This window comes from Passer montanus, unplaced genomic scaffold (assembly GCF_014805655.1).
Source record: "Passer montanus isolate IOZ18808 unplaced genomic scaffold, ASM1480565v1 scaffold5, whole genome shotgun sequence".
Taxonomy (NCBI): Eukaryota; Metazoa; Chordata; class Aves; order Passeriformes; family Passeridae; genus Passer; species Passer montanus.
Window position 1 is genome coordinate 4,976,878 of NW_024369929.1, and position 24,786 is coordinate 5,001,663.

Below are 24,786 nucleotides of genomic sequence, written 5' to 3' on the forward strand. Positions count from 1 at the left end.
TTTGTTTGGTTGGATGGTCGGGCCTTTTTGGAGTTTTTAAATTAAGGGAATAATGGACAGAAAACCCGAGAAAAAACCCCAAATTCAAACTCAGGAGCATTCTTAGTTATTGGCCAGGGTGAGACCGCACTATAGACAAAAAGGCATGAGAAAACTGCATTACTTTTCATTACGTTATGTCACCTTTCAATTCAGAGATTTTCATATGCAAATTCTGAGGCGAGTGAAACCGCAGCTCTTGCAGGTCCTGTGCTCCAGGGCTTTTCTCCAGCAACTGTCAGGCTGTGTCCAGCAGTTCTGCCACATCCCACTGAAAGCAATAGCAATGTTTTACTCAATAAAGCTTTAGAAGAGTTGATCATATATTTGACTGATATTTAACCCAGCGGGTAATTGAGAACACAGGTGCACAACGAGCCTTCAGTCCGAACAGCATTTAGTATCCGTGCTGCTCCACTGGCTGCAGCAGCACGCTGTGTGCTGTGTTCTCCGCTGCCTGCACTCGATGTGAACTGCGGGCACAGTTGTCCCCGGCTCTGTTCGCCCACAGGGCTGTGCGGAGTTCCCGGTGCTGGCGCCCGGCTGCCCCGCGGCTCGGCGAGCGGGGTCCCGCTGAGGGAGCCGTGCTGGGCCCTGGGGCCCGCCCGCCACCGGGACGCGCTTGTGAGGAGCCCGTGCAGAGCTGGCAGCTCCGGGGGCAGCTGCAGGCTCAGCCCTGGGCGCGCAGGAGAGCTCTGGCAAGAAGGCACAAACTGCCGACCCTTGGCACAACCAAGGGCTCCGGAGCAGCGGCCCGGCCAGCTGAGGGACACGCACAGACGTGGCAGCAGCCAACCACCCCAGTTTCATACCCTTGGACTGTGAGGATATAAAAACCCAGGGCGCCCTCCTGAGAGGCGTCCTGCTCAAGCTGCTATTTTATTGTTTAGTTACTACACCATGATGACATTATTTTAAGGATTGGGACATCTGAAGCATTGCTATGTGAAACCTGTAAGGAAATCTGGTCTGTGTCAGTGGGAGGTGCAGCTGCAAGGGGGCTTTGGTCCCAGCTCAAGCGGTGGGAATGTGACAGCTAGAGTGGTTCCTAGGTAGTGGAGGATACAATCTTAGAATGGTTTGGGTTGGAAGGGATCTTAAAGATCATCTAGTTCCAAACCTCCTGCTGTGAGCAGGGACATGTAAAATGAGACCAAGTTGCTCAGAGACCCATCCAACCTAGCCTTGAACATGTCTAGAGATGGGACAGCCACAATTTCCCCCGGCAACCTGTTAGAGAGCTGCACCACCCTCACGGTAAATAATTTTTTCGTTAATATCCAATCCAAACCTACTCTCTTTCAATTTGAACCCATTCCCCCTTGCCCTGTCACTGCATGCTCATGGTAAATAGTTTGGCCCTTCACCTACTGAAAGGCTGGAATTAGGTTACTATGAAATCTTGTCTTTTCCAGGCTGAACAATCCCAAATCTCTACAGCCTTTCCTCATCGGAGAGGTCTCCATACCTCTGATCAATTTGGTGGCCTTCTCTGGACTTGCTCCAACCGGTCCTTCCTGTGCTGGGACCCCAGAAAGAGATGCAGTACTGGAGGTGGAGCCTCACCACAGTGGAGGAGCAGAATCCTCTCCCTCCCATGCTGCTTTGGATGCAGCCCAGGCCACGATTGGCTTTCTGGCCTTTAAGTGAGCACTGATGGCTCATGTTAAGTCTCGCGTCCACCAGAACTTCCAAGTCCTTCTTGGCAGGGCTGCTCGATCTGCTCAGTCCCCAGCATCTGTTGACACTGGCTGCTTTACCTAACAGCATGGCAGTGGCCCTGTGTGCCCTCACCAAAGCAGAGAGCAAGCAGCGTGAGGCTGGGCTGGGGCTGCTAGGCATGAGGCCTAGCCCACAGCAGCAGGAGAGTACCGGGTCATGAGGCCCAAAACCAGCACCAGTTCCTGGCAGCAGGACTGTGAGGTGCAGCAAGTGGCGGTGGCACTATACCGGGCTGTGAGGCGCGGCACATGGCGGTGGTGTTATACCAGGCGATGTTATAGCAGGCTGTGAGGCCCGGTACCTGGTGGTGGTGTTATACCAGGCGATGTTATAGCAGGCTGTGAGGCCGGCACATGGCGGCGGTGCCGTCCCGGGGTGTGAGGCCCAGCACATGGCGCAGGCCCCGCCCCGGCCCGGCCCGGCCCCGCCCTGTGAGGCCGGCACATGGCGGCGGCGCCGTCCCGGGGTGTGAGGCCCAGCACATGGCGCAGGCCCCGCCCCGGCCCGGCCCGGCCCCGCCCCGATCGCGGGCACCGCGATGTGTCCGACCCGCGGTTCCCGGCAGGCAGCGCGCGGGGCCGCGGCTGCCCCCGCGCGTTCCCTCGGCGGCAGCGGCGGCGCTGAGGTGGCGCCGCGCCCCGGTGAGGTGAGCGAGGCGCTTCAGCCGGCGCTGCCCCATCCCCCGCCGGCCCGGGCGGCAGGGAGTGGCGGTCCCGCCGCGGCCCCTACGGACGCGAGGCACGGTAAGGTCAGCCCGCTCCGTGCCCCCGCCGCGCCCCGCCGCGCTCCCTGGGTGGCGGGAGCGGCGCTCGGCGGGGACGGACGCGGGGGGATTGTCGCCGGCGAGACCGGCGCCATCTTAGGTCGGAGCGTGGCCTGGCGTCCCCGAGCGGGGCCCCCGCGCTGTGAGGGCCCCCGCGCGCCCCGCTGGCACCGGATGGCTCTGCCTTCGAGGGCGGCCCGGGCAGGGCTCGCTCCGCCCGCACTTGGCCGCGTGGGGCCCTCCGTGGGCCCCGGGCGTTCACAGCGAGAGCGGTGCTGGCGGCGCGGCTCAGCCCGGCCTCCTCCCCGCCGGCCGCGGTTCTGCCGTGCGGGCCTCGCCCGCAGCGGAGCCCCCAGCTCGAGCCGGGTGGCGGCGGTCACTCGGCGCGGGGCGGCCGGGCTGCAGCGGCAGCTGCTCGGCCGCCCTCGGCACTCGGCTGCTCCCGCGGCCTGGTACCGCCGCGGCTCGGCGGCGTGAGCTGCTGGCGGGCTGGCACCGCCGATATTGCCCTTCCCTAGGCGGAGCTTGTCCCTTCTCATGGCACAGAGGGCAGCGTTGGCTGCTGAGGTTTGTGTTTGAGGGAAGGGGGTTTACGCTTTGGTTTTTTTACAATTTTCAGGTGCATTTTCAGCTTGATCATTGTTTCTTTGCTACTAAACAAATGCAGCCCTCAATTAAAATCCGCTTGTCCCCAGTCCTGGAGGAGCTGTGTTTTGTACACCCATCATCAACTAATATGGTGGAAAGATATAAGCCTGTATGGGATGTTATCTGAGAAATACATCATGTAGTCCATTGTGTGATGTGTGTTGTAAATAAGATGACTTCTCTGGGCATTTGAAATGCAGCTCTTAAAGTGGGGGAAAAATTATAATTTAACCATACAAGATGTGGCTGAGGTCACCTGGTCTGTTCAGCCTAGAGAAGAGGAGACTGAGGAGAGCCCTCATGGCAGTCCTCATTAGGGGAGGAGGAGGACACTGAACTCTGTGGTGACCAGTGACAGGACCCGAGGGAATGGTTTCAATGTGTGAGGGGAGATTTAGGCTAGACATTGGAAAGAGATTCTTCACCCACAGAGTGGTTGGGCACTCTTAAGAGGCTCCTCAGGGAAGTGGTTATAGCACCACACCATACAGTTCCAGAAGAGTTTTGTCAATGCTCACAGGCACGTGGTGGGATTGTTAGGAATGTCATGTGCAGGACTAAGAGTTGGACACTGTCATCTTTGTGGAACCCTTCCAACTCAGAATATTCTGTGATTCTATTACGAAAAGGTGACAAGGCTAGTCTGAAAAATTTCTGGTTAATGTAAATGTCCTCACTCTTGCTCACTACCAATTTCATTTTAGTTATTTGATTTTAAGCCAGCCCAAGGAAATTTTGAGTATTGGAAGGCTCACTTGTGATTAACAGTGGAACAACATTCCCATTTGAAGTGATAACTGGATTTTCAATAACTCTTAAGTCTTACTGTGGCTGCATCTACCTTGATTTTCTATAGTGCCAATTTCCGTCCATCCTTATGGTGCTCTTCTACAAATCATTCTGCTGTTTTCACTCCAGTTGTTACACTCTTGATACATTTACTTAAGTTAGATAATTTTTGTTATTTCTATGCAAGTCCTTTTAAATCCTAGCTTTCAAGAAAAAGAGGTTACAAATACAGCTGGCTTTTAATAAAGTTTTTTAATATAGTATTTTTAATCCTTACTGCCATGATAAAGATGGCTAAAATAGAGCTTTTAACACAGTTATTTCATCAAAGGCGTATTGCTGTTTAGGGCAATGAACTCTCATTTTGTAATCTGTCCTGTATCAGGTTTTTAGTTCATCACTTTTCTAGTAAGTATAATAGTGTTCCAGGGACTTGTGTTTTTGCAGGTTGTTGGTTATTTGTGCCTGCCTAATGAATTTCCGTAGCTATGCTTAGTTTTAGATGGGCAGTTGATTTTTAAAGCAATATCTTGATATAGTCTGTAATGCTGTTTTTAAAGTGTTTTAAAGAACTTGTTCACAATTTCGATGCTTTACCTTACAACACTGGTTTCAACACTTTGTTTGAGTCTATGCATAGAGCATTGCATTGGAGTTCTGGACCTCTCAGTTCCATGGACTACCTTTAAGGAAATGTGTGTATAAACATGAATTTATATGCTTATGCACATTGAAAAATGAGGAAGATAAGGTCTGTTGTCAGTAGGTTTACTTTTTTTTCCACTGGTGTCTGCATGACCACTGGGAAATATTTCAGCAGAGTGGGGGAAAGATTCGCAGTTGGTTTTGTCTTTGAGAGCACTGGAGTGGGATTCCTAGAATACATTTTGTGTGTTAATGTAGTTAAATAAGCTAAAAATTTGGAAGCTGTTTGTACTCTAAAAATGGATGTAGATGTTTCCTTTGGCAGTGGAGTCCACTTGCAGGGGCTGTTCCTGCCCATCTCCTCTAATCCAGTCCATTACCCCTTACTGCAATTTTCATTGTTCAGGCTACAGATTTTTGACCTCTCAGTTGTGCAGATAAAGCTGTTACTAGGCCAGATTATTTTTAACCTGCCCTGCTTCACACCATAGTTCTGTGCAAAGTTGGGCTGGCACAACTGAGAACACAGTGCAGGAGCAGGGCAGGAACTCATTAGGCCAGCTTTCTTCCCAGGAAAAAAGAAGTGAAAGCTTGGCTTCAAATCATAGCACTGAAATAAAAAAAAAAAAAAATTAAGTTGTGAAATTAATCATGATACTTGTCTTCTAAAAGATGCTCTGCATTTTGAGTCACCTTTAAGAGTGACTTAATGTGTATATCCTGATGCATAAAATGAAATATCCATAAGAGGTATCACCAGTTGGTGTCACTTTCTAAAAGCCCATAGCTATGTTATCAAATTTCTTTTAACTGCAGTTAAGAAAAAAATTTGCTGTTTTATAGTGTAGGTGAGGTTATCACAGGTATCTTGTCAGGATTCTGCTAACATATCATTGCTTGTGCCTATTTTGTGTTTTTAGTATAAATTGCATTGCATCCTCTGAGCACATTTTATAATTTATTCCTTTTTCCCCCCCTCAGGTCTAGTAATACTAAATTCTTAAAATCTTAACACTGATCATTTGTGTTGTCTGTTCTATAAAAGAAGTCTCTGAAATAGTAATTTATTTTGCCTTTAAACTTTGCCTCAATGTTATTAAAAAAAACCCCAAAAACAGTGTTCTAAAGAATGTGGTACAGAGAAGAAAAAGTTACGGTTAGGTGTGATTCTGTTTCCAAGACCTGGCATGTGGCCCGTGTTGTCTCTGTCAAGTGGAAATTCACTTTGGAGTGTACCTCTTTCCCCCCATACAATAATTTAGTTTAGTGTCCAGTTCTCTTTCCTAGCACCATGTCTGACTTCAGCTGATGGAGGAAGCAAAGGAGGAGTTGAGCTCTGTGTAGTGGGTCTGGCGCTGGCCAAAGGCATAAATCCAGCATAAACAGAGCAGACAGTTGGGGATACAAGTTCCATAAAGTCACCCTAGGGCACTTTGCTACTTTATTTCATCTCAGGTCTTAACAGGCGGTGACACCAGCAGCCCCATTCTCATACAAGTAGAGGATGGTTGTCTGCTCCCCTGTGATAAGCTGTTACAGACTAATTATTTCTGCAGTCTTTTTAGATTATTGGTACTCCATGTAAAGAAATAGCAAACCTTCTTACTTGTTTTGTTGATCAGAAATACACACAAGGTTATGTTAAAGAAAGTTAAAAGAAGAAAACTTTATTGGCCATCTCTGTTTATTTAAAAAAGAAAATCAGGTGTGATAAGGTATGCTGATGTAAATTTGGTTAGTTCCAAAAAGTACATATTTTTCATAACTAGTTTTATACAGGACTTTTTTAATGCAAGAAAACCTCTTACAGGCGTGAGGGACTCCATCTAATGAGATCTGTGCAAAATTTTTATCATGTCTTAATTGCTAATGGAAACAGTAAGCAATGCATTGTAGGTGGGCATGGGGGTTTTGCTGTTGTGGAGTTCTTTGTTTGAAGTGTTTTTTGTGGGTGGTTTGCTTGTTTTTGTTGATGTTGTTTTGTGGGTTTTAGGGAATTTTGTGTAGGTTTTGTTGCGGTTTAAAGAAAATGTGACCTTATGGGAAGCCCTGGCAAAATCTTAGAAAATTTGGGTTTGGGTGGGGTTTTGTTTTGTTTGTGTTGGGTTTTTTAAGATGCAAAGAGAGTAAAGCTGTAATCAGTATTTTACTAACTCAGTTATGTGCTTTGTAGAAGGCCCTTCATGTTTCTTGTGAATCACTTACCTGGAATAGGAGTATTTTTTAAAAGATACCTTTCTTTCACTGTGGTGTCAGAGGCTTCCTCTGATAGTTACTGGTGTTTTATACAAAAATAGCTTAAATTCTGTGGAGGATATCTTTGGTCTTTTCTCTTTAATAGCAAAGATGAGCATCCAAGTAATTGTCAGAATGGTGATGTGCATCAGTCTTTGAAGATCTCCTGTGTCAGATCATGTTCAGTCTGTGAAGAACATGGAGGGAGGGAGACCATTCTGTGGGAATTAAAGACAACTGCAGTTTTCCTTATTGAACAGTGAAGTATTTCATGAAAGTACTGAATGTTTTTGTATGTGTGTTTTTTGGGTTTTTTTACTGTCTAGTCTCGAGATGGCAGAATTATTTATGGAATGTGAAGAAGAGGAGCTAGAACCCTGGCAAAAGAGAGTGAGAGAAGTGGAAGAGGATGATGAGGACGATGATGATGAGCCAATCTTTGTTGGGGAAATCTCCAGCTCAAAGCCAGCCACTACATGTAAGACAACACTTTTCCATAATTTAAAACAGATCTTTCAAGGTATAGAAAGTTCAACTTAGTTTGGAAGTATAGAATTCTTAATAGTATGACTTAAGATATTCCACACCTTAAAACTGTAGTTCTCTGTCTTACTGAAAATCAGAATTCTTAAGAAATTCTGTCTTAAATTCTAGGTTATGCACAGCTCTGGTTACTTCTAACCTTAAATCTCTGAGGTCAAAATAAGGACATTTGAAGTTTTTAGCATTAGCGACAGAGTTTAACAGCCAGTATATACAATGTTGAAATCATGCATGCAGTTGCTTACAATACAGTTAAAATTTAATTATGTATTTGGGAGTGTCTCCCTCCTAAAAGAATGTGCATGAATTGAAGTCTTCCTGTTACGCTCCTTTTTTTTTTTTTCTCCACCCCTCATTTCATATGTTGGTGAACATCATTCTGAGAAAATCGAGGTAACTGCCTTCAGTGTCTGTAATAAAAGCACAATCTGGAAAGTGACTAATGTGAAAATACTGAAAGCCTGTCTGTGAAGTACAAGATTTTTATTGATAAATTTACCAATCCTTTGTGAAATTGAGTTTTTTCATCAAGTTCCTTAGTTTTCTCCTAAGTGCAGGGAGTGAGTGAGGTTAGGTGATTGTGATGACAGATGTGTCAGGATTCCATGTTTGTCCTATACTTGGGCTTTGGCAGGTAAGTAAAGCAGACTTTTTTGTTATTTTAATTAACTTTAGTAATGATACTTTTTTGTGTATCCATCTTGTAGTGTGTATTTAAGAGCTGTGACCTAAGGTCTCCCTAGCAGTCTCATACCTAAGATTTGCGTGGTGAGGTTTACTCCTCACAGTTTGTGCCTTATCGCTACTAATGCTTGTAGCTAAGATTTCCATAGTAGTTTTCTGAAGGTGTATAATTTGCAGTAAAAGATCTCAAGACAAAATGTTACATGAGGCTGTTTGTCACACTCTGCTGCGTGGATTTCAGAGCTGTTACTAGCTGTTCAGTCATTTTAGTTCACAATACTTTCATCTTGCATCTATTACTTTTTTGCTCACTAGGATAGCAAGTTTAAGGCTTCTTACACAAGGTTAAAAAAGTGAAAAACTGATTTCAAGTATGAGAATAATACAGAATCTGCTTTTTAAGTACTCTCAACAGAAATTTTTTTAAGAGTGAATATTTAAAAAATACTCTGGATACTCTGAAAAATTTGAAGAATATTTAAAAGTTATTCCTAAGTTTTCTGCAGCTACAAGCATATGGAATGTCTGAAAATAGCCTGTTTCTTGGAAGGTCCAGAGACCTCTGGATTGCTGTTGGCCATTGGCAGTAGGTCATGGCATACAACAACTATTAAGGCACTAGCATGTGTTGGAACAATAAACATGCAAGTTTGATTGCAGTTGTTGTAGCCTCCAAGTTTTTTGTAGAGAAAGGATAGAAATAATTCAGGTGAAAACTATGATTTTGATATGATTCTGTGAACTTCAAGAACTTTGGTAAAAGATAGAGACTTAAAATGTTGGCTTCTTATTCTGGTGCTGTCCATACTCGGTCCTGACACAAGTAAAATCACTTATACTGTAACTTGTTACTTTATCTTTTTTCCTTCCTTTTCCTCAACTTTTCTCTTTTTAATCTTCTACTTCACTATCAAAAACAGCTATGGAAGAATGACCTCAGTTCTTCTCTGGCTTGTAAGTAGTACTACCTGGCACTAGTCAGGCTTCAGTTTGTTATTGGTGATAGGCAAGACACGGTGAGCCCAGCTTTGCTTATCACTGTTTAGTTTGCACCTGATCAGATGAAAAATGGATGACAAATAGAAACTCACATATAGGTCTTAATTTTTCTGAAAGGTGTAGTTTCTACAATGCATTGCATTTTCTTAGCCTTTTCCTGACAGTACAGTTACTAGTTTTTGTACAGACTGTGTGGAAAACTCGAAGGAAATGGTAAATACCCCACCTTTGACCTGCTGTCAGAGAGCTGTGTGGTATCAAGTGTCCCTTCTGATGTACTGGAGGATTGTTTTGGCTGAGATGAAAAGTAATTCACACTTTACCTTTTTCTGCAACTGCTCATTTTTCCTACAGTTACCGCTTGTTCTTGCTTCCTGTTTCGTAATGATACAAACCTGTAATTTGTTACTGTTTTAAAATGTTCCTCTGCATGTCAGCATGCTTGTGCTTCAGGGCTGTTTTACCTAAACGGGGCAAGTAACGCTTTGATGGAAGAGGGGAAAGCGCGCATCAAGTCTGTGATGAATCAGTTGAGTCCTGTAAATGTAGTTTATATTTCAATTAACTGGCTTTCTGAAATGTTCTTTTTAAAAGCAATAAAATCTACCTTTGTAATTTAGAATGTGTGCACATCAGATATCTTGACTATGCTTTGTAAGACGTAACTTGTATAAAAGTTTTTCTTTTGTATATAGATGATGCTTTACTTTAATTTCACTCTGGAATTCATGTATGAGGTATAGATTTGTTAACACTCACAAAATGTATGTATTCAGCTAAATACTAATTTAATCCTGGTTTGTAGTAACTGTTATGTTGAAGTAAAAATAGTATTACTATTACAGGACCAAATTTCGTCATACCTTAAAAAATGCAAACCTGTTTGAATATGTTGGTTGCAGCTGCTTTTTTTATTAGTGTGATTTAAATGCAGGTGGCAGGTTGAAAGCTGTGGTGTTATGAGCTCTACTGGTATTTGATATATTTATCAACTGGTGAAGTGTATACTAATGAGCCATTGTTGGTGGAAAGGTTATTAAAGCCTTAAGGTTATTAAACACAGTGTGTAGATACTCTGAGATCTGCTGTTTGAGAACTTGATGTCATTTGACCCTGGTTTGAGAAGTTACTTCAAGCCTTGTGGGTTAGATATTAGGAGAATCAATCTAATTTCATATGCATATTTTCACAGGTCAGAGCAAGCAACTTGTCAGCGACACTAATGGAACTGAGAATCTGGGAGTAGAAGAGTATTTTGATTCGATGAATATTTTTGAAACTTTCTGAAATTGCCAGAAATCCCAGACTAAGACAAAAGGTCGAGGAATATGAGTGGCGTTAGTTAGGGAGTAAATGTAATTTAAGAAATTGCATGTGCTCCTGCTGAGCTAGAACTCAGGACACAGATTACCATGCAGGATATGTAAGAAATTCAGTGCTCTTGTAATGCAATTCTAATACAGCTCCTTTGGTTGCTGATCTGTTGATTTTCCTTTCACATTGGAAAACTGATATCGTGAAGTCTAAAATCCAGTTTGTAAGTGCTGTGTTTTGCTAATACAGAAGCCAAATATATCATTATTGGTTTAGAGAAAATGCTTCCTTTAATATAGGGCAGTTCTAGTATTTGGGAAACATTATGTATATGTGAGAAAGAGATGTCAATGAATGCACTATAATCAGCAAATTGAAATGTTAATGCCATGTCCTTTTTTTGTTGTTGTTTGTATTCTTCATATGTGTTCACCTGTCTCCAAGAGAATAAACATTAAGATTGTTAAGTGAACTAGCTTAACCAAAGAGGAGTGGAAGAACATATCATAATTTTGTACAAATGACACTTGGTTTGCCAGGTTTTTGTTTTAGAAATAATATTTTCATTTAGAAGCCAAATCCTAATTGGCATAATAAGTGTATATAAATGCAGCTTTTAAATTTCAAAAGCAATGAAGCTATTAATTTATTTGCAATTAAGATAAATGTAACTTTTGACAGATATATTGAACAGAGTCAACCTCAGCTCACCACGAAGGGGGATACAGAATGGTGCACCCAGTAGAGGTACTTTATTGTCCTAATATGGTAATTACAAAAAAAAATCCACAACACTTCTGAAACATTTGACTGTAAAATTACATAAAGATAACTTTGGAATCCTTTGCAACAGGTCCAGTCACTACATTCAAGTCTGAGAGTCAGCATTACGCGACACCTGCCTCCAGCCCCGGTGCCCTGCCTGCCCCGTCAGTGTTTCAGGCTGTGCCCAGACCTGCGAGCAGCTCGGTGGCAGTTCAGCCATTGGCTGTAGCAGTGAATGTTTCAGGAACTGCACAAACACTGCAGAGACCAATTGCTGGATGTTTGTCGACACAGCAAGTGCCTGGGTCAAGTTCTGGAATAGCACAGCCTGTTAGCAGACCTGTAACCATTCCAGTGACAACACAGCCAGTATCAAGAAATATTACAGTTCCTGTAGTGGCTCAACCTGTGTCCAGGCCAGAGACTCCTGCAGCAGCACAGCCTGTAATACTCAATCAGGTAAATCTTTATTAATTTAAAATGTAAAAGGTATAATTACTTTTGAATAAATTTGCCTGTTGTCAATGTTTAGTATTCCAGTTTTATCATTGAAATACCTCTTTCTGATAGAAAATTTCGATAGCCAAACTGAATTTCATTTTTATATCTTTTATTTTAAAGAAAGCAAGCAAGAAGTGCTGGGTGGCCGGGGAGTCACTGCTCCACTCATGGCACACACCACTTACAAATTTGGCAAAGTATATATACTGGTTTTAAGCCTACAAAGTATTTTCCAGTGTGCTTGTGTTAGTCCAAATCAGCAAATATCAATAAGCTGGGATCAGCAATTTCATCATCTTTCCAGGTGGTCACTGGCTTCCTGTCCTTCTTGTGCTGTCTGGAGGGAGGCCCTTCACCAGTGTCCGCTAAATAATTTTAGTCTGGTACAAGTGCATCAACCATTTTATTATATATAAGCATTAGTCATTTTGTTGCAATATCCCTTAGCTTTACCACAACTTCCTCTATTGTATTCTAATCATCAGTCATTTTGCTACCTCATCTCTTTACTTCTATTTTCTTGTTCCATGCTTTATTTGGCCATTCAGTCAGAAAGTTTCAAAACCCTTCTTTGTGGTTATCCCAGGGAACACGTCCACTCTCAGCACAGCAGATAGAAGCATTTGCTGATTCCATTGCCAATTGACAAGGATCACAAAAACATTTTTCACGTTTCCAATCATGAGCTTGATTTGCTGACTTCCTAAGTAAGACAGTCTGGTTTTCGTGTTGTTACTCTACTACATGCTGTGTACTGCTAACTGCTGTGCAGTTCCAGATAGAAGTTCAGAGCTGATTTTTATTTCAGTCATACAGTTTGCAACAATTTTAATTCAGTCAGAGCTACTGTTGCATTTCATAGCATAGAACTATCCTTTTCTTAAAGAAACATTTGTTCTTAGCAGTGATGATGTTCTGTGATTCAGTGTTCAGAATGCCCTCCACTAAGCCACAACCAATTCTGTCTTTCTCTTACTTACTAGGCACTTTTCTCAGTCAGTGTGACTCAGGTTCTGGTTGTTCCTAGGTAATTTTGAGAGAACAAAGGTCCAGTATGATACATTTTAATTTTTCAGGGTGGGTTTAGTTACCAGTTGCCATATAGGCTTCCACAGTTGAAAATCTAGGATGCAGATTATGAACCCAATATTGTCACTAGTAGTAGTGACAAACAGTAGTAGTATTTAGTAGTAGTAGACAACACTACTAAAAGTTGTGTGTAATGCTTCTCTTCACTTGAGGCCTTGCAAAGATGTAGGGTTTTTCCTTTCTGCATGTGAGAGCACCTCTACACGTTAGTTTGATTTTTTGTTTTTTGTTTTTTTTTTTTTTTTTTTTTTTTTTTTTTTTTTTTTTTTTTTACCACACTTGAGGCCTTGCAAAGATGTAGGGTTTTTCCTTTCTGCATGTGAGAGCACCTATACACGTTAGTTTGATTTTTTGTTTTGTTTTGGTTTTTTTTGTTTGTTTGTTTGTTTTTGTTTTGTTTCACCAATGTGGTAAAGCTGTTTTGTTTTGGTTTTTTAAACAATTTTGTTTTCTAAAGCATTGAACAACATTCGGGGATTTGTATGTAAAATGATACAGCCAAATTATGTTAAAATAATGATACCTGTTAGCAGAAAAGGACTTTTTGAAAATTAGGCAATGAAACTATCAGTGTGTCTATTTTTATGGGGTTTTTTTCGCTTGCTGGATATGTTTAGTATATACTGGGGACATGTATCCATGCCATCAAAATATCCAAACTATGACTTTGTTGAAAATTAAAATATTGGCAGGACATAAAAACATAGAAACTACAGACTAGTAAGAGATGCAGTGTTTGCATGTAGCTGTTGTGTTGGTCATATTTCAAATGTGAATGGTGTGCACAGGGCTCTGCACTCAGAGCCTGTCACAGGTTTTTCCCCTGAGCATTAGTTGTGCTTGAGGTGTGGCCTGCAGGCTGAGGTGCTTTGCTGTCCTTTCGCTGGCTCTTCTGAAACTGTTGTGACTCCAGTGACACCTGCCCTATTCTGACTGCAGCTCATGTGGCTGTTACTTTTAGCAAATAGAGCACTGCTTTGCTGTCCTTTCACTGGCTCTTCTGAAACTGTTGACTCTGGTGACACCTGCCCTGTTCTGACTGCAGCTCATGTGGCTGTTACTTTTAGCAAATAGAGCACAGAAATTCAGTAACTATTTCCACAGCTACTCCTGAACATCTGTGTTTAATTTGGTTAGAGTGGATTAGGTCACTCACCAGAAGAATGAGTGGCTCTTTATTAAGGTCCTGAAGGGTCTTCATTTAAGGAGATGTACAATAAAAAGGTAGGATGGGGACCAGGATCTTCCTTTTTGTTCTGGTATTTAGGAGTCCTAAACCAGATTATTTTACCTGTTTATGTACTTGTGCTTCTTTAGATTTCTTTCCATTAAGTTTGGGTTACATCATAGTAGTCAAAGATGCGATAACTCGCACAAGGATGTTTTCAAATAAGTAGCACAGTTGTGAATGGGAAGCAGTTTATGAGCTTGGTGGTTTTTTGGGTTTTTTCAGCAAATGTATTTTGGCCTTTGTCTCATGGATTTGCTGATGACAAGGTCTCTGTGTATTGGATGGTTTTTAAAATTTGTTTATTTTTTTATTTTAGGAAGATAGCCCTACTTTTGTCAGTTTTTTGTTTCGCAGTACAGCTTGATGAAGTGTAACCATTTGAATTATTTCAGAGTTGAAATTGCCAATACTTTTCCATTTCTACCTTACTGTTGCTTTGAGAAGCTTCTACTTGTTCTTCTACTCTACTACAAGTTTGTACTGCTTTTGAGTTCTGGTTTTTGATCTTTTGAAATGCAGCAAGATGTTATGCAGGGGTAACAGGCAAATGCCCGAGTTTAGGTTGAAGGAAGAAAGCATTTGGGTTTTTTGAAAAATAATCAAGTATAATTTGAAACATCATCAGACTTTTTGGAGCAAAAGCCTTTACAATTAGCAGTTCAAACAGATTAGTGATGTTTCATTAAATGGTCTTTCCCAGGTCCTATGATTGTTTTTACTATTCTGAATACATAGCTATAAAAACTAACGAGCACTGATGAGAATTGCAGCCTTATTAAAATGTCAAAAGAAATTATTTTGGGGAGATTGTAATGAACTTGATTTTCAGCTGAGTATTTTTTAAAGCAATCTTATGTTTTTAAAATAAACCCTTTGAAGCCTGCAAGTAAAAAAAAATTAAATCTCAAATTTCTTTTCCCTCTTGAAAATATCTTATCAGGATTATATTATGGATTCTCCACCAGATGCACCAGATGATCCATCTGGTATACTGTTTGGTGTGAGACAGAACTCGGGAGTTCCACAGTACCAGACTGGGCCAGCAGTGAATGTAACAGGTGGGTATAACTGTAGTAGTTGATAAGAGAAACAATCAAGCTAATGTCATTTAACTCTAGTGCAGATCTGTGGGTTATAACTTTAAATAGGATTTCTAGAATATAGTGTAGCTACTTTTTTCTTCCCCTCTACATAACACTGTATAATGTTTAATAAAATAAACTTTGGAGTCTTGTGTTGTCAGACTTTGCTTTTCAGTGCATTAGACTGACTATAAAATCAACTGATGTCTTCTTATAATGTTCATTTATATGGGAAAAAGCATTGCCAGATCCACGGTATCTTTATTGACAGGTAAAGGTTTGTTTTCAATATACTAATCACTCTTTGGCCTGTGGGAATAGGAAAAGACTGTTAGCAAAAGAGGGGCTGTGAACAGTACCTGAAGAACTGAGTCTGCTGGATGGATTCCCTGTAATGATGATCTTGGCTTTCTGACTGCTGTGTGCAGGAGTTGGAGTAGATGGGATCAAAAGGTTCATTCCTGAAAAGGAGGGGAAGGGAGAGAGTATGTAATTTGACAACAAAAGCCTTTTTTTTTTGAACTAGCTTTTCAGCAGTAAGTTTTTAATTTAAAATGAAGCCAAAAAGCTCCTTTTTGTGTGTGTGTGTCACAGCAGATGAAGTAGATTTGAAGCATGCAGTGTACTCAGTCTTAAGAAGACTACAACTTGGGGTTTTCCTCCTCCTTTTTGAAGGATTGTACTTTTGTAATAACTGACCAGAATGCCATTATTCTGTCTATAAGTTATGGGTGACAATGACTTCTGATCCTTCCCTGAGGTTACAGGTTCAGTACAGTGAATGGCCTGACTGGTCATGTAAAGAAGTTACGTAGGACAGAGAGGTAGCTAGTTTGCTCAGCTTCACATGATGATTTTGCATTTTTAGTTTAGGTATTCACTCCAGAAATATATCAGTGAAGGGTTAGCAGTGTATTATCTTGCTTGTGTCCAGCCATTCTGTTGGCATCATTCTTATCTTGGGTTAAATAGTTTTTGTCAAATAAGAAAATGGTTTGGTTTTTTGCAAATGGCTCAGTATTCCAGCCCTTGTCCAAAGGACAGGTTATTAGAGTTTAATTGCTTGTGGGTTTGGTTTTTTGAACTTCAGAGACTTGCTTGCATACTTGAAAATCACTTGTATTAGTCTCTCATTGAGAAAACCTAAAATGCTTTAAAGCACTGAGGTTTGCAATTCAAAGCATTTTAAATGTGCCATACTTAGTCTATGTTTATTTCTGTAAGATGACAATAGGGTTTGAAAGTTAAAATAAAAGTTTTATTATTGCAGCTTGAAACATTAATATTTTTGACACGCAAGGCAAATTTAGCATAAATTTCAGTTTGCAGAAAGGAAGTGTCTGTGTATTGTGTGGTTTGGCTTCCTTGGTGAGGCCAGTAATGAAATTAAATTCATGTTCATGTATGCCAAAGCCTGTGTTGGTGCTATGCTTCCCTAATTCATATACACCGGGCACAAGACATTCTGGAATATGGTATTTAAAAGCAGAATCCTTTTGGGAACTGGCCTTTGATGCTCTGCAGGACAATATAACTTATGCAAGTGGATCATGAAAGACATTTTTTAGCTCAGTATAGCATCAATATTTATTTCTGAGGTCTAAGCAGGGAAATGGCAGGTTGCTAATGGACACTAACCAAGCATATTCGTAGGCTGCTGAATAGATGGTGGTGTTTGGGTAAATGGCATTGGTAACTCTTGCATGCAGGTAGGATGGCACTGGGCATGTGTGTAAAATGTAGCTTGCTTTCTGAGAATATTGTGAGAACATTGTCCCACAAAGTTCACTCACTTGGAGGAACGAGACATTGCTGTGACCATGAAAGACCTGTTGTGTGGAGTTGACTGGACTGCATCCACAAATCCATAGCTCCAGATTAAAGGGAGGTGTTGCTGCAGGACACTGCATTAAAAGGCCTGAAGCAATGTTCCTTTCCTGTGCCTATTCTGGTATCACAGTACATTTGGTGCTTTTACTCTAGGTTACTATTTCTGATGTCTTTTTCCATCATGTATAAAATCAGGCCCAGCCAGCACAGATGCACAGAGCAGCACTAAGGTGTTTACAGTGGTATTGTGGGCACAGAAACCTGTCAGCAAGGTGCTGCAGCCAGTAGACTTTGCTCCTTCCTTGCCATCATGGCACAGGAATTTTGTGTGTATGAGCACAGCCAACTCCTGGGTAATAGCTACAGAAGTGTTCACTAATAGCACAAAGTGACCAAAAAATAATTTGGCTACTGCTTTTCCCTGCTGTCCCGAGTACTTGGAATCCCTCTAACCTGCTGTGTAGAGAATTGGACAAACTAAAAAGGCCTGAAGCAATTTTCCTTTCCTGTATTTCATTTCCATGCCTATTCTGGTATCACAGTACATTTGGTGCTTTTACTCTAGGTTACTATTTCTGATGTCTTTTTCCATCATGTATAAAATCAGGCCCAGCCAGCACAGATGCACAGAGCAGCACTAAGGTGTTTACAGTGGTATTGTGGGCTCAACAGAAACCTGTCAGCAAGGTGCTGCAGCCAGTAGACTTTGCTCCTTCCTTGCCATCATGGCACAGGAATTTTGTGTGTATGAGCACAGCCAACTCCTGGGTAATAGCTACAGAAGTGTTCACTAATAGCACAAAGTGACCAAAAAATAATTTGGCTACTGCTTTTCCCTGCTGTCCCGAGTACTTGGAATCCCTCTAACCTGCTGTGTAGAGAATTGGACAAACAAGCCTGGAATGTGGTTAATTCAAGGAATTCTTGTGTCCACACTCCAGCCGAGAGAGGCACTTCTATGATAAGAGGTGTCAATCTGATTTATACCAACAAGATATTAAATAATACTTTGAGATGGTGTGATTAGTTTTTTAAATGGGCCTAATTTTTTTTTACATGAACAGACCAACAGAACTAAAATGCAAACCTGTGTATTATTATAGTTCTTCTGAAATAGAATTTACTAGTCAGAGTTGTATGGACTAAGACTAATCGCCTTTATAAATATGAATCCTCAAAATTTTTATCACAGATGTGTTAAGCTTTTAAAATGGGAATTATGAACAGTATTTTTAACATATGAAAGTAGTCCTTGTTTCCAAATAGGCTTTTCTGCAGTCAAATAAAATATTTCACTGAAGATCCTTGTAAACTCAGTCAGACTGTGTGTCTTTTCCTTAGCCCTCATTGCAGAGCTACACATAGTTTAATTCACAGCAGCAGCAGCTCCTGCTGTAGGTTGATGGTTAGATGCTCAGATGGCCTCAAGTGATGCAGATGAATGCTAAGGTCATGCCAGCTCTATGGAAGCCTTTGCTGAACAGGACATATGTCCATGTAAGCAGCTCATATACTGAACACAGTGTAAGTAAATTGCACCCCATAGGAAGTAGTAGTAGCTAATTAATAACCTGATCATTTTGTGAATGTGTGAATGAATGAACCTTAGGCAAACAATGCATAGAGCGAGATATTTGACCTTAATATGTTTATTTATGCCAAAAAGAAGGAAAGGTGTACTACAATGGAGAATGTTTGGATGTTTAGGTATCTATATATCAAGTGAATTATGTTTTCCCATTGTGTTCAGAACCGAAGCCTTTGACATATTTTATTATAGTCTTAAGATTATTTGCATTCTGTCATTGTGAGAGGTTACAAGACATGCTGGAGCTTCAGACTTCTTGGTTTGTAGCTGTGTCTTTCAGGTCTGCTTGAGGACTGATCTCTGTTGAGTTCATATCATCAAGGGTCATCTTCCAGTGACAGAAACATGGGTTTCTGACCAGATGGAGCTGAGTGTTTATGGGCATGTTAATCAGCCACCAAAACTCCCAAATTTCCAAGTTGCTGGTGGATTTTTTTTTTTTTGTTGTGGGGTGTTGGGGTTTTTTTTTTTTGTTGTTGTTTGTTTGGTTTTACTGATTTTCTTCTGAAGAAATACTGCAAACCATAAGGACATGTAATGTTCTTTCAGAAGAAGAGAGCAGATAGATGTGCTGTGCTTAATCATTAGAAGTTACAACACTTTTTTCATTTTGCTTGCAAACTGAAGTTTACAGAAGAAACTAAAACAGCCCTGAGGCAGAACCAGAGAAAAAGGAGAGGTGTACTTGCAAACTGAAGTTTACAGAGTTATATAAGAAACTAAAACAGCACTGAGGCAGAACCAGAGAAAAAGGAGAGGTGTTTTCCATCAGAAGTGCAGAGCTTGTTCCAGATAGCAGGCATTGCAGAAACCAGCTGCTTAGCTTAACTTTATTACTGTGAACTCACCTTGTCTCAGATTGGAGTGGGTCAAATGTGAAAAGTAGATCAAATGGATTCAGGTGGCCACAGTATGATTTACTGGGGTTTCAGAGATGGGTCTGTATCTCTTGTGTTTACCCTTGCCTGCTTCACTGGCCTGGACCTTCAGTCTGAGTTTGATATTTTCTTAACTTCACTATGGCATATTAGTTTAGCAAAGTATCTAAACTGCTTTGTTTGGACTCTAAATTGCAGTCATCATTAGTGTGTTCTAATTACTATGGGAAAAAACTGAGGTTCTTTAATTTACAGTACTGTAGGTCTAAATGACAGTGGTTTTGTATCTAAACCACCTGCTACTTCTGAAGGTGACAGTGTAGCTCCAAAACAGGCCAAGCTTATTGAGGTCAGTGCTAGAAGCAATTTGGCTGCTTCACCTATAGTTAACTGTCCAACAGTTGCACAGGCACAAAATGCATCTTCAAACAGTAGGAAGATGGAATGGTCTAGCTGGCAGTCCTGGCTCTGTGTCATGGAAAAACCTAACACATCTGTAGTGTTTCAGTTGTTTTTAATGCTCTTAAGGCAGTGTAAGTAACAGTAAGTAACTGTTCTTATGCTGTAAAATAAAAATAGGTATTCTATGCAAGGATTTATATACCTTCACAAATTAATTTACCTGAGGTTATTACCCCATTCAGATTTTAGACCTTTATTATTTAGTAGGTAGGTTTGAATTCTGTAGAGCAGTAATTAGTCATTTGAAGACAGATGATAAAAATAAATGCCCCTGACCTCATTCTTTTTGCTCAGATTTTCTATGGTCAAAGAAGGGAGTAGGGGGTTGAAACTTCAAAACGCAATCAACCAGAAAATCAAGATTGCAAGAATTCTTGACTTAATTCTATGACTGCTGAATTTATGAACAAATTCTGATTAGATGAAGGAAAAAATCATTTTAGCAATGCCAGGCAAGGCAGTAACAAATTAGATTGTGGAATCCCCGACCTTGGAGATACTCAGAAGTTGACTGAACTCTTATGCTCTGAGCATAAGATTAGACTTGCTTTGACTGGGAAGTTGCAGAAAACCACCTCCAAAGATCCAACCTAAATTTGTGATTCTGTACTTTGAGTAATTATTGCAAAGTGTGTTTTGCAGTTGTGCCCCTTTTTTTTTCCCATCAGTGTTTCTGATACAGTTTGAAATAGTAGTGGGAATGGAGAATGTTTCTTTGAAATAGACCATGTTATTGGAAAGATTTTTTCCTTCCCTGCAAGAAGAGAGCTGGTCTGGCTGTTTCAGAGTATCAACTACTAGGTGCATTTTTGTCCTGAGCTAAAAGATGCATTCTAGTGATTGCAGTAGGCCAGGATTTATTCTTGAGTTTTGAGACATTTCCAAGACATGCTTTGTCCTATAATGTTAAAATGATTGTTTGGAGTAATTTCAGATTTGGGTTTTTTGCATTTCTTGTTTAGAGTTGTTTGCTCTTCCCAGCTACCAGAAGGATGTGGCTGTAACAGGAACATTTCAGCAAAAAAAATTCCTCCACCCTCTTTCGAGTGAAATAGATACTGTGCTGCAGCCTATAATAAAAGAAGATAACTGAAGGATCTTGCTAAATTCAGTTAAAAAAGTAGATCATACTCACTGAGAACCTTATTTTGCTGAGTTTGTCTCTAAGCCATCCCATGCTAGCATAGCAATTTCTAATCTGTCACAGAATCCAGCACTGAAGCACTGCAGAACACAAGGTTTTGCTGCAGAACTGGCTTTCTTCAACTCAGTTTGCACTTAGCTGTGATGTGTCAAAATGTTTTACCACCTGTAATAGTGAAGACTTGCAGCACTGTTTTGTGGTACATCTTTTACATGGCCATCCGTGAAAGACTTTCTGCTTAATAATGGTTCTTAGCAAAACTGTTATCTTAAAGAAAATTACTGTTTATTTATGGTCTAGGCAGGACTATTTTAATGTAAAAATGTAAAACACTATTGCATGGTCATCTCTTAAGTCGTACACCTATTCATTCCCTTGTATTTATGTTTTTGTTTTTATACATCATTTCATCGTCCTGGCAGGGAACAGTTGACTCTACTGTTGAGGTGTTGTTTCGTGTGTTTAACTTCTAAACTACTTGCTTAGTGTAGTCCTCCAAATCTGTCCTCCAAATGACTTGAGAATGCCAGAGAATTTCATTTGGAAAAGTAGCTCTTGCTCTGATGTTTTTTGACAGTTTGAAGAAAATTCAAAGCTTAGTTTATCATTAAAGTTTAAGCTAATGCAAAGCTTTAATATCCCTTTTGCTCAGAAGGTATTAATCACTTATGTTGATCAGAGTAGCATTATTTCCTTTAATAACTGGGAGTAATTATTAATTTAGAGGATTTATTCTCTAGGTTCTCCAAAGACACCTTTGCTTAACAGAAATAATGCATTTGAATAAGCCAAGATTCCAACAAATCTCCAGAGAGAAATAGCCTCATCATTGAGAACCAAATGGTGAAATTCCTCTCCAAACCAATAGGATTTTATCTGAGCCCTCTTGTGATGATGATCAGATTGTGGCAGAATACAGGCTTTACATGTTCGTTTGAAAAGTTTGTGAAACAAAAACATCAAAAATCCATCCTATCCAGCATGGGGTGGGCTTGTAGTGCACAGAAGAAATGCTTTCTTCCTATCAAGCTGCCTTCATCTCCTCATGTGTTTTTTCTTTGTTTGTTGATAAGATTTTGTAACATATGTTTATCACTCTGAGTCAAGCAGAGCAAACTCCCAAGTTATTTTGGGAAAAAGGAAGAATAGTTAAAAGATATTTGTAAAGCCTTGCTTGTGGTTACTACAGCTTCGTTGATGGTAATAGTTTTTATTTGAAGGAGCATATTTCACCAGAATACTGTCACTGCTACTAAATTGAGTATTCTGCTTGTGAATTCTGAGTCTTTATTTATGTGTTTTAAATTTTACAGGAACAAATGCTGCCTCCAGCACCATTAAAAATGGAGGACCTTTTCCACGAGCTTGTCCAAAGTGTAATATACATTTCAATCTTATGGATCCTCTAAAAAATCATATGAAGGTAAAATATTTTGGGGAATAATTGGGGAAAATAAAAAAATGTTCTAAGCATTAGAACAAACTTTGTGGGCTTCACTTTGGTTATGGAAGAGTGTCATGGTTTGATAGGAAGCTGGTTTGGCTTCTGTCTGCTGTCAACCAGAGCCAAATGCTCAAGGTCTTGCAGTCATGGAGAGCAAGATAGGAGCAGAGGAGTTCTTAATCTTGCTACTTTTTGCCTCATGTTTCCATGTGCTGAAGGTAAGTGTCTATGAGAATTGGCAGCCAGGTGACCCACATCTGTCTAAGATTGTAGCTGACACAAAGATGACAATGTAAACTTCCTGTTTTATCTTGATGTATCACTTGGTAGAGCAAGATAAAAATACTTTATACTTAACAGATAAGAATTTTTAAGCTGTGGGGAAGAATTTCATTTGTAGTTCATACTCAAACACTGTGATAAACAAAACTCAGAAACTGAGCATCACTTAATTTGATTGGGAAACTACTTACTACTATTTCTGGAAATATTGTTTCCTGGAAAATATTTATCATTTGGCAAAGATCCTCACAATTCTCAGGCATATGTATTTCATTTCAAGGACAGAGAAATGGCTTTGCAATGTGAATATCCAAAACAACAACAACAACAAAAAGCTACTGTATGCCACAAATTTGTGAGGATCTGAGTTACTGTTCTCACAGATGGTTCTGATTTACAGGGTTACAATACCCTAAACAGTAATTGCTGTCTTCTTTGGTTCTCAAACATAATTAAGAAATACATATAGTAGTGGAAAAAACCCCAAGGGTTTTAACTTTTTCTAATCATTATTTGTACAGAATAGCTTTTGCACTGAGTACATCAACTGAATGAAGGAACCTTTGAAGAAGTGTGTTTACTTAGGATACTGAGTTACAATTCCACAGCAGGAAATTGCTCCTTACTAGTAGGCTTACGGAAAGTAGTCCTGCATGGTAAGAACCATTATTTGGCAGGAGAAAAAATTGTCCTCTGAAACATGCTAATTTTGTTGGAAACTTCCTAGCATCTTCTTTTTCAAGTATGCTGTACTTCTTTAAGTGATAAGTTTCATGAAATGGCTCTTGGGCTTAGCATTCTTTATGTATACTTCAACATAAAGAAGCTTGAACATTGTCTATTATATGACTCAGAATTCTGAATTTTTTAATAATGCTGGAAAGAATTTTTGAAGGTTTCAACATACATTCTTCCCTAAGAAATAAAGGACAAAACTTCCCATTAAGTTCTCACTAAATTTATGCTTGTCAGCAAAATACTTGCATGAAAGCTGTTTTTTTCGTTTGTTTTATTAAATGTAAGTGAAATAGAATTTTTTTTGCCAGAATAAGGCAACACTGGTATTGTTTTCTTGATTAAATTTATCTTACATGAACCTATGAGAATCTTCTTCAGTTTTATAATATATAGTGTTTTATTACGTAAACACTAGTTAAACACTGTTCAAAATTGAATATGACTTAGTTCAGTGTGTCAGAGAATTAAGCTTTGCATCTCTCATTAGTGCTTTCATTTTTTAAAGTGCTGTTGTCATTGATGTGGTTTGGTGAGACTGATACCTTTGTTTCTGTGTCTCATCTCTTCTCCCTCTTTGCATCCAGTATTGCTGTCCAGACATGGTAAATAACTTTTTCTCGGAAATGGTCAAAACAGAGTGTTTGAGCACAACAAGCAAGACCATTGAATCTGAGAAAGGAAAGCTGATTATGTTAGTTAATGACTTTTATTATGGGAAGGATGAAGGTGACCTCCAGCAGGTACAACAGGAGCAGAAGACTCACACGACATTTAAATGCATCAGTTGTCTCAAAGTTCTTAAAAATAACATAAGGTATTTGAACTCATTTCCTTAATTATTCGTTAATCACAGTCCATAGTAGTCTCATGTATTAAAATTTTGTGTTTCTGGAGCAGAGTTCCTTTTGTACTGAAAACTGATAATATTGCGTGACTAAACAGAAATTGAATTAATTTTTACTTTGCATGTATGGCCATAACTTAGAAGTTTTTAGAGATTAGAGTGTAAATTTTAGTGGTATTTAACATAAACACAGAGTTTTACTAAGAGCAGTTGTAGGACTTCGGGGTTAGAAAGGGCAACACAAAGGATTTTTCAGTTTGCCATCTGGATTGATGGCGATATTGGTAGATGCGAGTGTTAATTCCCTTTAGGGACACACAATGACTAATAGTCAGTAGTTCACTTATGTAACATCTGTTATTTTGTTGGAGTAATTTTACTTCCAAATGCTGATAAAACCCCAGTAAGCTGTTTTAGTAGGTAGACAAGTTTGTGTCATCGTTCCTTTGGAAGTTAAGGTCACTGAACTTTTTTTTACATGCACTCTTCAAGGGAAGCTGAAATAGCAGAATGTAAAATTGAAAAAT

General features: G+C 40.2%; 1 protein-coding gene across 8 annotated transcripts in view; it reads left to right on the plus strand.

Annotated features, from left to right (window-relative positions):
* Positions 1-2,340: 2,340 nt before the first annotated feature.
* The window catches only part of ZNF280D (zinc finger protein 280D), a 39,857-nt gene continuing 17,411 nt past the window's right edge, over positions 2,341-24,786 (plus strand). The window contains exons 1-7 of one of the 8 annotated variants that reach the window (XM_039723271.1): positions 2,341-2,504; positions 7,168-7,319; positions 11,063-11,128; positions 11,235-11,605; positions 14,908-15,025; positions 22,265-22,374; positions 24,000-24,229. In XM_039723271.1, the coding sequence (XP_039579205.1) occupies positions 7,175-7,319; positions 11,063-11,128; positions 11,235-11,605; positions 14,908-15,025; positions 22,265-22,374; positions 24,000-24,229 (1,040 nt within the window). In that variant the 5' untranslated portion in view covers positions 2,341-2,504; positions 7,168-7,174. Of the gene's footprint in view, positions 2,505-2,956; positions 3,092-7,167; positions 7,320-8,988; positions 9,023-11,062; positions 11,129-11,234; positions 11,606-14,907; positions 15,026-22,264; positions 22,375-23,999; positions 24,230-24,786 lie in introns of those variants that run through there. The other 7 variants (XR_005629148.1, XM_039723269.1, XM_039723268.1 and 4 more) reach the window with 7 other exon arrangements.